The 12,380-nt window shown below is 45.6% G+C and overlaps 2 protein-coding genes across 2 annotated transcripts; both read right to left on the bottom strand.

The window, feature by feature from the left end:
• Positions 1-7,900: 7,900 nt before the first annotated feature.
• PG994_003962 (uncharacterized protein) lies at positions 7,901-8,359 on the bottom strand (the record flags this gene model as incomplete). The annotated part of the gene is made up of 1 exon (XM_066855371.1): positions 7,901-8,359. The coding sequence occupies one exon, from the start codon at positions 8,357-8,359 to the stop codon at positions 7,901-7,903; it is 459 nt and encodes a 152-aa protein (XP_066719649.1).
• Positions 8,360-9,732: 1,373 nt separating this feature from the next.
• On the bottom strand, positions 9,733-11,746 carry PG994_003961 (p-loop containing nucleoside triphosphate hydrolase; the record flags this gene model as incomplete). Its single annotated transcript, XM_066855370.1, has 3 exons — positions 9,733-9,954; positions 10,005-10,175; positions 10,199-11,746. The coding sequence occupies 3 exons, from the start codon at positions 11,744-11,746 to the stop codon at positions 9,733-9,735; spliced, it is 1,941 nt and encodes a 646-aa protein (XP_066719648.1).
• Positions 11,747-12,380: the final 634 nt, after the last annotated feature.

Here is a 12,380-nt window from a genome sequence, read left to right as displayed (position 1 = left end):
GCGTTTTGACTGGCTCAGCTGACGTCCATTTGAGGGATGCCGATCTCGTCAAGAAAGGGACTGGCCAGTGACCAGCAACCCAGAACTTCGGAGATCCTGAATGCCAACATCAACCCACACACACCTGCTGTAGACACATACACACCACAATTTGCAAGAGCACATTCGACTTGGCATCATATTCGTGTCTGAGCTCCATGTTTACTGGTAGTCGTAGTACTCTGGAGTGGCCGATTCGGGAAACTCTGGATAGGCCTGATTTGTCTTTGAAAGCTGATCACCCACCGCCGTGCACGAATATACCTTGCAAGATGGACCACTATTCATCTTTCTTTAGCCCATCATTCAGCGGGCCACCCACTATCGGCAGTCCATCCAAGTCACCCAAGTGCCAACAATTCATCCGAGAATCTCGTGTGGGTTACTATTGATGTCAAGCGTTGCCAGGAGTTGTTGCATATCAGTCGACCGCGCCTGCAATGCCGAGCATCAACCATTCGCCAATGGCTGCCCAGGGGGCCGGACGGCATTAGGACTTAGCATGCGGACCATGCGGTGCGGATTCGCTAACTGGCAACTGCAACCTAGCAAGTTGAGTAGTTTGTGCCCTTAGGACTTTGGCATCTTGGCATAGCAAGCACGCACCAAAGCATCAAGCATCACGTCGCGACAATTCGGGGCCCTAAACTCTGTGTGATTTCCAGGGTTTCTTAAGGCAATTAATACTTGGAATGAATCTCAATGTTACATGACAGGTGGTTTGGCGATCCTCTGGCTACTGCAGCGACAACAAGACATTGCCATTTGCTGAACCCGATGGCTGCAGGCTTGCAGGTAGTGAAGAATTCTAGAAAAGCGCAATGCTGACCAACACCCAGACTTTGCCTACCCATATATATCACTCAACAACTTTCACAAAAGCAGCTCCCAGCGTATATCAACTCCCCAACCTCCATCAAGCTACTCAATGAATTGGCAATCATCACATCGCAAGCCACCGACAAGTTCACTGCATCCATCCGTCAGGTTTCAACGCTTCATGTTTCCTGGAATGAAATCGACTTCGCGATGGTCAAGTATGGCCACTTGCGATTGGCTAATGGACATGCAGAAGCGCAAGCCACACACAGTACGAGCGTTGAATCTTGAAACGACCATGTACCTATGGAAGGTTAAGAAAATGACATTGGCGGCTTTAGTGCATTCGAGATGCATAGCAAGGGCGTCTTTAAGGTGAGTTACTCGCCACGCTCGGGATATCTTCTCGCCCATGTTAGCGAGTTAATAAGAAATAACTAACCCCGGGTGTATTAAAATAACGATACGGTTATAATCGTTATAAGAGAATCTAGTATACCTTATAAAGGCTTTATATTATAATACGTTTAGTTAAGAAATATATTTTAATAATTATTTAATATATAAAAAATTAAGTAATTAATTTAAACATTTTATATAAAGTTTATATTATATTATAATATATTTATAAGCTTATAATTATTAATAATTAATTACTTTATTATATAAAGATTAAAGTAAATATAAAAGTGCATCGATCCCTAGGTATTAGCAGTATGCAGGTGTGATAGAACAAAGCTAACGCTTGTCCCGTATGTATTCTCTACAGGAATGTGGGATACTATAAGGAAACTGGAAGGAGAGGGGCCCGGGAGCTATGGGACGCACGGATGCTTCCTCTATCCTGTTACAGTAAATAATAAAATTAAAAAAAAATTAATAAAATTAATAAAAAGTTAAAATTTAAAATTCTTTTAAATATTTAACGTAAGCTTTTTAAAGACTTTAAAAATGTTTTTATTAATTAAAAAATTATTAATAAATACTTTAATAATTAATTAAATAATATATAATTAATTAAATGCTTTTAATATAAAAGTTTATTTTTAAGAAATTAAGTTATAAAATCTTTAATTTAATAATATTATAAAAAAGAGAATAAATTAATAAGTAAATATAACGTGGTTTATTATTAAATTAATTATATTATTAAATTAGCCACTCTTTTTTCTCACTTATATAATTAAACTTTAATACGTAATATCTTTATAATTATAATATCGATTTAATTAAAAAAAGATCGTATTATTTTAATAATTTAAGCAACGTGAGAAAGTCTAAAGCGAATTAATTAAAGAGCTGCTATAAAAGTATACGACGTCCCCCGAGCTATTCTAAGCGACCGACTCCGCGATACTAAGCCTCGACGCGAAATCCGATATTTATAATATAAATTTAATTTAATTAAAAAAAAGGTGCTTCGTAATTATATAATTAATTTAAATAATTAAAGAATACCTCTTAATATTAATATTATAAGAAATATAGTTAATTTCTTTTTAAAGTCGCGCGGCGGCGATTATATCGATAAGTATTAAGTTAAACGTTTTATTAATTATAACCCGAACTTTAAAACTTAAATAAACCGTTAATACGATTATTAAAAGGCTTTTTACGAAGATATAAGTGTTATTTCCGGCTAGTTTACGCTAATCGCGAATTTTAAAACTAAATATAATATTTTAAATAAAGATATATAGAATTTTAACGAGACTAGCTTTATAATAAGCATAATCGAGTTAATACTTATTATAACACGCGCCGATCGTTATAAAAAAAATAAAGTTAGTTTAGCTTAATAATTAGGAATAATTAACGGTTATTAAATATATTAATTCGTAAGGCTAGTATATTCCGTCGTTTTTAATTATTTAAAGCTAATATTACCTCGTAAACTAGTCTCGCGAATACGACCTACCGGGCGATTAAGTAATTAAATCGACTTTTAACGGCTAAACTAATAACGAGACGGGCTTAAACTAGATTTAATATTTCGATAAGTATATTAAAATGCGGACGAAAGGCCTTTATCGCCTCTTAATTTTAAACGGTTACGAAAGCTATATTTCGGCCGAATTCGAGGAATATTATAAAAACAACGGTATTATTACGCTTAATATACTTCTTTACTCTTTTTATTTATTTTAGTCTCTATATATAACACTTTATTCACTATTAAAGCGTATTTATTTAAAAGAAATCGAGCTATTTATTAAAGTATTAATAAATTATATTACGAAATTAAAGTTCTTTATTACTTTTAAGGCCGAGTATTTTATTATTTTTATAAAAAATAAGGTTTAAATTTAAATTTAGCGTATCTAGTTTAATATTTATTACCCGGACGAAATAATTAATAAATTAAATATACGTTTTTAAACACCTATACTTAACTCGTCGCGTCCGGGGACGGCTAGTACCTATAACCTCTAAACGTCGTCTAACCTTTAATAAACGACTAAACACTTTATTTCTATTAAAATTAAGGTCTCTACTTATTAATAAAGCTCTTTAACGTTAATTTTAAATACTATAAACTAAATAACGAAAGATATATATATAATAGTATATAAAATAACTTTTATAAAAGATTAAATACGTACTTTATAAGAGGTTAATTTAATACTTTTTAAGCGCCGAAGAGTTAAAAAATCGCGCGTCTAGTTTAAAGGAGCCCTTATTATGTAAAAATCTTAAAAGCTATAAGATAAGAAAGTAAAAAAGAAGCGTTTAATAATTAATAAATACGAAACTAGGGGTTCGTTAAAGCGAAAGGCGACCGGTAGAAGGCGCTATAATATTTACGGCGAAATAAGTTATAATACGCGAACATATAAAAAGGATATAAAATTAAGTAGCGAATTAAATAGAGAATAATTTTAATTAATTTAAAGCGTTAAGGTTAAATTAATTTATATAAAAGTGACAAGGTGTGAAAAGAGTAGCTAACTTAGTGATATAGTTAACTTAGTGATAAACTACGTTAATAGCTTTTAAATAAAATTTAAAATAATTTAATAAGCTTATAAAAAACTACCCCTTTTACTTTAATTATAAATAATAAACTCTTTATAATAATAAATATTTTATTACTTATAATAAAAGGTTATTTAATAATAAAATATCTTATTTTATATTAAATAATTAAATAATTTATTTAAACACATTATTTTTAATATTCTTTTAAAAAATTATATAAATTTTAATCTTTTTAAACCGATTAAATATTATTATAAAATAATTTAAACTCGTAAAATATTAAATAAAATACTTACTTTAAACGAATATTATTATAATAAAAATAAAGATAAAACTTAATTTTATAAGGTTTAAGAACTTATTATATATAATATAAAGTTTAAATAATGCTTATATTATTTTAATTATATAAAGTATAGCTTAATAATTAATAAAAGGAATTTAAGTTTATTTTTTTATAAAAAAGTAAATAAGCTTTTAAGGTTAAACTCTTTTTTAAACTTTATATAATATTAAATTAAAAGTTACCTACTTATTATTATTTTTAATTAAGTAAATTTTTATATATAATATTAAGTAATATATTAAAGTAAAAAGAAAAAATAATTAAAATAATTAAATAAAAAAGCTAAGATAAGAAAATTATAAAGTTAAGAGAAGAGGTAAAGTAAAAACCCTAAGGTGCCGAAAGTATATAATTTACTTAAATGATTATAAAGATAAAATAAATAAAAGAAAGTAAGCTTAATAAGAAACAACTAACCAACCAGGCTGCCCAGCAATAAAGTGGCTCGACACCTACTTGTGAACTGGTTCACACTCCTGATGACGTTGGCAATCCGTTTCCCGGCATAAGTGGCCTGGAGTATTTGCCTCGTTGCAGCCATAGATGGTAGCCTACCATGCATTGGGGATCGAAGAGCAATACTGACGTCTCTACATACTGGACGAGCGCAGTATTGATTGACCTATATCACGAAGCAGTAGGTTGTAGCAACAGCGTAACTCTTGCAAAGTACAACATCCGTCATTCCACAGCATATCATCCCAAGTGGCAGGCCCGCACTGACAAGGACTTGATTCATCCGGGGAGGCCCACCTGTGTGCCTATTGCATCGTATCGGATGTCAGCCCTCAGCTGACTCTGGTCGTACACAAAATGGCCGAATCTCAAGTGCCGTCTTCTATCTTAAGAACTGTCTGCCATTAGCACGCACACAGCATACGGCAGGCGAATTGGATTTTCCCAACTCTTCGACAACCGGCAAAACTTACAGCCCTCTCGTCCCTGGCCCCAAGCGCTCTTTGGGTCTCTGCTGCTCCGTGCAAGCTGCCGCTGCTAATCTTGCCTACTACGGCGGTCATGCAGCCGGGGCGTGAGTGGGACCACGGCCATGGCCCATGGAGCATCGTCTCCACCCCTCCACGAACCTTCTGATCTCTAGTCGGCTAGGTTAGCTTGGCTGTCCGTGGTCGAGTCCAAGCAGGCTAGCACCCAGCACTGTTCTGCAGCGTACAGTTGTTTGCAGTGGCAGAGCGAGAGAGGTACACACCACTACGGTTAAGAATTGAACCACCACCCAGGGACAATAGTTCGTACATCATGTCAGTGATTCAACGATTTCCTCTTTGTCGCTGGCGCTGGATCTTCTAGGACTGGCGCAGGACCTGAGGTAGCATACAGCAAATAGCATACGTACACACACGCACATCGCTCGAGAGCATAGGTTTTTCGAAGGCAATAAGAAGCAGGTGATTTCAGTGTGCAATTGACGACAGCATGACGGACTAACGTCATGGGGCAGGACGGGCAATAAAGATCGAACTGCCCAAAGAAAGGTAGGCTCTAGGCCTTCTGTCAGGCCAGCATCGATCCAACCTTCCAGAACATAGATAGGACGATTTACATGTGCATCATCAGTTCGAGCTGCTTTATTTACTTCAGCTGCGCAGCCGAAGATTCGAACGATGCTGTGTATCTTTTTATCTCCGACTCTGAAGCTTACAGTTGAGATTCGGCGCTACTGTGTATATGTGACGTGACAAAACTAACTGCTCAACAACAGTGGACAAACTACGTACGTACGATTCTCCGTCTTCTGGCTGGCCGTGTCCTCACTCGTCACTTTCAGTTTAGTTGGCTGGGTAGTATTCGGGAAATATTGATATGTTTGGACGGTCTGGATCTATCTAGCAGCAACTCAACTTTGTTGTACGGAGTAGAAACCACGGAGCTGCCTTGCAGAAAACGGTGCCAGTCCGTATGTGGTAGTCGATCGGCCCGCGAACGGAATGACGATGCACCCAGCTCCCAGCACACCACCCCTCGGCTGCATGTCTGCCCCTCCAACACCACGACTAGCCCGCCGCCCAACAACGGCGTACTACGACTGGTAGTGGTAGATATTTTGGGGAAGGAGTTCCTGCCCATGGCCAACTAGTGGCAAATGGCCCTACTTCTATGGCAATTGAGTAGCCCAGTAGCTGCTCTCACATACCACGAACTACTCTGCTGTTCTTCGTTCGAATTGGGTGGCAGGAGGCGGCGAAAGCTCTTGGCTTTCCTTGCTGCTGACCCGGCCCTCGAGTCGAGGTACAGCTACAATGGGAAGGATAGCGAACGGAGGAAAAAGCAAAGTGATGGAGCTACCAGATGCAGTCATACCGCACGGAGAATTAACGACTATGGTGCATCCCGAGCTACGCAGATCTGTTGGCTGATCGCGCCCGCTCTCACGGCTCTACGTCGTGCTGGCTTGTCTCACATCCACGCAGGCTAGTAGTGTCAGCACAAAACAAAAGCAACCGTCCTGCCCTCGGCTCGGGGTTGGAGTGGCTCTTCTCCGCATACCAGGATACTGGTCGGTCTGGCTGGGACCGGCGTGCGTACATAGCTCGCTTTCTGCCTTTCGTCTTCCGCCTGTCCAAATTGTTCTGGCACCTTTTCTAGCAATCTGATCATACGGCGGCGCCATAAGAGGGAAGGTGGGTCATATTTTATCTTATTTATGTGTATACTAAAAAACTGCGGAGGGCTCATTTAATGTCATCTTCCCCAGTATGTATGTACGTGGAGACATATGCAATTTGAGGATGGATTAGATATCGGCATGTACCTACTTATTTAGTAGGCCGCTAAGTCCCTTGATCTACGGGATCGATCTACTCCAGCTAAGTGCACAGAGGCCGCGGGTATTTTGGAGAGAGAAAGAGAGAGAGAGAGAGCCCTAGTTCGCGCTCTCTCTTACTTCCTTCCCCCCTTTTCTTACGGAGTACTTATCAGGGAGCGGCGGGAAATGAGGAGGTTTGGAGAAAAGACGCCCTCCTCACCTCCCTCTACTACTTTCCCCTCACGATGCGGGGGAAAGGAGAGATAGTGTTGGAGGAGATGTAGGGGGGGGAAGGAGCAGCGCACGTTACTGACCGACAAACCGACCCCTTGATAAGACCTACTGCGGCTTGTAGAGAGAGGAGGGGGGCCTGAGATCTGTCTTACATTATCGATCTGGGATCTAATCTGTCTGTTCCCCCCGTCAGTATCAGATGTATATTTTCTCGGTTGCGTGGTTTGTTACCTAGTAACTGAGGGGGGTTGCTGTCCCACATGAAAAAGGTAGGTAGACATCGGAACACCAAAGAGTGACTTACCTACACAATAGGTGTGACATGTAAGTAAGAAAGCACTGACGACGATATGGCTACCGGAACATATCTGTATCTATCTAGTATTCAGAAACCGCTTATCTGATGCAAAGGGGGACAGTCAACCACATGATGGAAACAAAGTTATCCTTCATTACTACCCCTGAAGACATTCTCTTGGGAATATCTTTCTACCTATACACTCTAAATTCGAACCGAAACAGATGAAGAAAGGGAGTAAATGCAAATTGGGACGTTCCATTACCTCCTTCTCTCCGTCATTCTATGTGCAGGACCGGCCCTCTCCTCCACTCCACTCCACTCCTCTCCCCCCTTCCCTCCCCTTGTCTCCTTTCCCCCATTATCTTCTTTCAATCAAGTGCGTGACGACAGCAGTAGCAGCAGCAGCCGTATGGAACTACTAGCACGCCATGAACTTCTGGTGCTGCTCCGGGTGGCTCTTCTCCACATTGCCCTTGATCATCTTGTTCATGAGCATGTTGCTGTCGATGGCGACGCGCTCCTCGAGCGTGCTCTGCGGCGCGCCCTCGAGCACGCGGAAGCGCGACCGGATCGTCATGCTGCCCGTCGGCGCCTTGCCCTCGATCAGCGCGTCGATGCCCTCGCCGGGGCGGTCCGTGAGCGTGAGCCGGAACGTCGTCTGCCCGATCGGCCGCTTGTCCGTCACCTCGTACACCTCGCACGGCAGGCCCTCTTCTCTGGTGGTGGAGGTCGCCGGGTTCGAGGACACGTGCGCGTAGTTGATGAGTTGGGGGCACGTCGTCCGGATGTAGCGGTCGTGGTCGTGCAGCGCGGCTAGGACGGCGTCGCGGGAGACGCTGGTGGGGATCGGGGTCGTGATGGTGGTTTCGGAAGGCATGTTGTATTGATTGTTTGGTATGTGTGAGGCAAACAGAAGAGATTCCACGATTTTTTTTTTTTTGGCGATGGGTTATGGTTGTTGTGTAGGGGGAAGCTGTTATTATGGTTGGTGCTGATGCCGATGACAAGTGAGAGACCGTTTGAACAGCAAACCGACCCCAGACTTATATACAAGTCGTCTTCTGGAATGGCCGGCAACGGTCGTGTGATGGAATTGGCCTTGAGCACACTCATCGTCCAAGGGCCTCTGAACGTTACCTGTGCCCGGTTGGGCTGAGGTAGTGCGAAGTTTGGTGGCGCCGACCAGCCTCATCAGGGCCTGCGTCAGCCCGAGCTGGCTGACTGTGATTCTTCTGCTTTAGAAGGGAGGAGTTAATCATATCGAGGTTCGATCCCCAATCCGAGCATGTTATGAATATCCGTGCTGCCCCGTTGCTCAGATACGCAGAGCTCAAGACGAACCTGCGCCACAGCCTTGTTTTTTACCTTAACCCTTAACGCCATCTTAGAGAATATAAACCTTCTATCTGGTCCGTCATTCCCGCCTCTAGAGACGGCGTGAGTGTCCTGTGTAAAGTTATGGGCAGCGTTGCCCCTACCATGAGCCATCCTTGGAGTCCGGGTTGACGCGCGGATCCGTGGCTCTGGCTGGTGCTGACCGGGCTGGGGCTAGTTGGGTTTGAGTTGAGGCTGGATAGGAAATCCGGAGTTGGCACGGGGGGAACCCGGGCATGGACGGGGGAATTGGGCACGTAGTAAGCAGCCACTGGAAACAAAGGCTTCTTGGCCCAGTGCGCAAGTATGTTGTCTTCTGTGTTGAGATCATGGCCTCTCAGTGTACATTGGTATAGACGGACAGGATGATAAGTCCTACCTGACTGATCGGTACCATTGATTGGAAACTCGCACAGCACAATAACATTAACTCACCCAAATGTAGTCCGCCTCATAACCGTGTATATATCGCTGCTATCTAAATATAGACTTGTTTCGATCACATCCCACAAAGTGTGCAACGCGACGCAACGGTTCGCTAGGTGTGTTAATGTATATACATACTTTATATACATACCAGAATGCAAAATCCCCCCAAACGCCTGCGTGACTAACCAATTCCTCTTCGGATGCATTATATCCAGTATCCAAGAAAAGACCAGCCAGTGTAAGTATACATATGACTCGTAATGCAATATGACTAAATTTCCCAAAACGCAAACAACAAAACGCCAAAAGTGAAAGCAACAACATCCTTGGAAAGAAGCCAAATGCCTCGTTATCCTCGCTCAGACCGTGTGTGTTTGCCAACGATCGTATACATGCATGAGAAGAAGGATCGCGTAGCACCGTTAACGAGAGAGAGAGAGTTGTGGCTCACCCAATAGAGAGAGCCAGCTGGAATACTAGAACCTGAAAGAAAGTAAAGATAACTCCCTTTAAGCCCCAACCGACACCTGCGTAGACGTCACCCCGCCCCCCTCCTCTCCCCCCCTGCCCCTGCCCCTGCCCCGGCTCCTGCTCGCCCGTCGTCGGCATGAGCGGCCGCCTAGGATCGTACCCCACCGCCTTGACGATCCCCAGCCCCTTGGTCCGCCCCTCGCGAAACAGCAGCCGGTCGCCCGGCACGAGGTATCGGGCCGCTGCACGAACCGGAACGCGACCGTGGCGCGGTCGCCCGTCCGGATGAAGGGCCGGTCCACGTCGATGATGGCGCACGTCTGCGACACGGGCCCGACGTGCAGCATCGCCTGGTACTTGGTCTTGATCGTCGTCGCGTGCGACAGGATCAGCACCTCGGCCACGAACTCCCGGTGCACCTTGGGCACCGGCTGGCCTCGACCTTGGGCAGCACCACCATGCCCTTGCGAACGTCCTTGCGCCGCACCTTCTTGAGCGCGAAGCTGGCCGACTGCCCCGCCGACGCCGCCGGCACGTCGATGCGCTTGCGCTGGATCGAACGCACGCTCGTCGGCGTGAAGTTGCCGAGGGAGTCGGGCCCGATGAGTACGCTGTCGCCCGTGTGGATGACGCCCGACTTGACGATGCCGGACACGACGGTGCCGACGAAGGGCACCGAGAACGTGTCGTTGACGTGGAACTCGAAGGCGGCGTCGGCGTCGTAGCGGCCGTGGTGCGGCAGGATGTTCAGGAAGGTGCGGACCAGGTCGAGGTTCTCGCCCGTCACGTTGGAGACCTGGAAGATGGGGCAGATGCGCTGGCTGACGAACTGCGTCGCCGTGTTGATGCACTCCTCGCGGTTCCGGATGAAGACGGGGATCTTGCGGGCGCCCGGCGACTTCAGGATCTTGGAGATCTGCTCGAGCGTCTGCTGCAGGATGTTGGGCGGGCAGATGTCGATCTTGGTGACGACCACCATGACCGGGACGTTCAGGGCCAGCGCTATGCCCAGATGCTCTTTGCTCATGCCAATGAGACCGTTGTTGGCCGCCACCATGAGCAGGCAGTAATTGGGGCTGCTGGACAGGAGGCCAAAGACGGTCGTGCGCAGGTATTTCTCGTGCCCTGCCAGATCCGTGAACGTGATGACCTTGGCGCTGCGCTTGCCGATCTCCTCCCATGAGAGCTTCCTCCCCGGGACGTCGGACGTGATGACCTTGCCTTCCGTGTCGAAGCCCATGATCTCCATGCCCACCGAGCTGGTCCGGCCCGTCTCGATCTCGTGCTTGTGCCGGAAGAGGTTCACCCGGGCCTTGCCGCGGCCGTCGTCGAGATCGCCCTTCACCAGCACACCCAGCATGGAGCTCTTCCCCGCATCGACGTTGCCCACGACGGCGATTCTCGTCTCGATGACTCTTTCAGCTGCGCTCGGAGCCTGCCGTATCATGACTTTGCCGATGCAGTCCTTGTCCTTATCCTTGCCGGCCGCGACGGAGTCGGCTTCGGCATCGCCGCCGACGTTCTTAGTGAGCAGCACGTTGCAGTCGGCGTGGACCGTCCGGGCCGCCTTCCGCAGGCGCGCGAGCGCCGCGTCGAACTCGGCCTTGGTCAGGCGCATCGAGTCGCCGTTGTTCTCGAAGCCGAGGTCGAACACGGCCTCGGTGTGGCCCTCCAGAAGCCGGGTGTCGATGACGTCGACGAGCTTCTGTAGGCTCTTCTGGTCCTCCTCCTCGTCGCCGTCATCTGCCGAGGCCAGCAGAAGTTCGCGCAGCGGGACTTGGGGCACCGCATCGTCAAGGTTCAGGGAGTCGAGAATATCGAGCTCCTCGTGGTGTTGCTCCTCGTTATTCGAGGTGGCTGTTGTCGCGGCGGGTTTGGAAGTGGGGTACCGCAGCGCCTGCTGTTTCTCGACGAAGTCGGCGAAGTCGCTCAGTGCGGCTTCTCCTTTCCGTCGTTCGTGGGGTAGTTGTTTTGCCGTTCGGGTTGTCATATTGGCCGATAATGTAATATTCGATATCTGTGGCTTAGGTGGTTAGGGTGGCGATATATTCGAGTTGGTATCATTGAATTGGACGAATCGATGCCAGATGCCGTAGTGGGGGGTCTGGTCCGAGGTCGTTAGGCACTTGGGCGAACGGGAAGACAACCTCCTCGTCTGCTTGGCGGTTGGATGATGGGAAAGACAAGACCAGTTGGAGATGGTCTGCGGGTGTGCCGTGTAGGAAGTAGGTTCTAGTCGAATGGGCCCGGGGGTTTCGCCACGAATATAGGTGATGATGAAATCAGTATCGCTGGTTTGAACTCTTTGTTTCTTGAGCAAGTAAGTTTTGACGGAATCGTAGGTATGTTTGTCGCTGCTGTTGGTAGCTATGTAACACTGCGCTGCCGCAAATGGAAGAAAGCAATGTGCAAAAGGAAAGCACCTCTGGCCGTGCGCGAGTATCTACAGAAAGTTAAATAGGTTCGAAGGACCGGCCACGAAGCTGTCGAGTCATAGAGGCGCTGTAATCAATAGGATCGTATGAGTAACACGGCGAGGTTACGGGGAGGTTACGTCTAAATGGCATGGCCCGCGAGTGATGACTCCAACTCCGGGGGAGAGCCCCGCCGCATCGCCCAGGTCT

Source organism: Apiospora phragmitis (genome assembly GCF_038363925.1).
Source record: "Apiospora phragmitis strain CBS 135458 chromosome Unknown utg000004l:1.0-3135199.0:1.0-3139288.0, whole genome shotgun sequence".
In the NCBI taxonomy this organism is placed as follows: Eukaryota; Fungi; Ascomycota; class Sordariomycetes; order Amphisphaeriales; family Apiosporaceae; genus Apiospora; species Apiospora phragmitis.
This window is presented reverse-complemented; position numbering and strand designations above follow the sequence as displayed.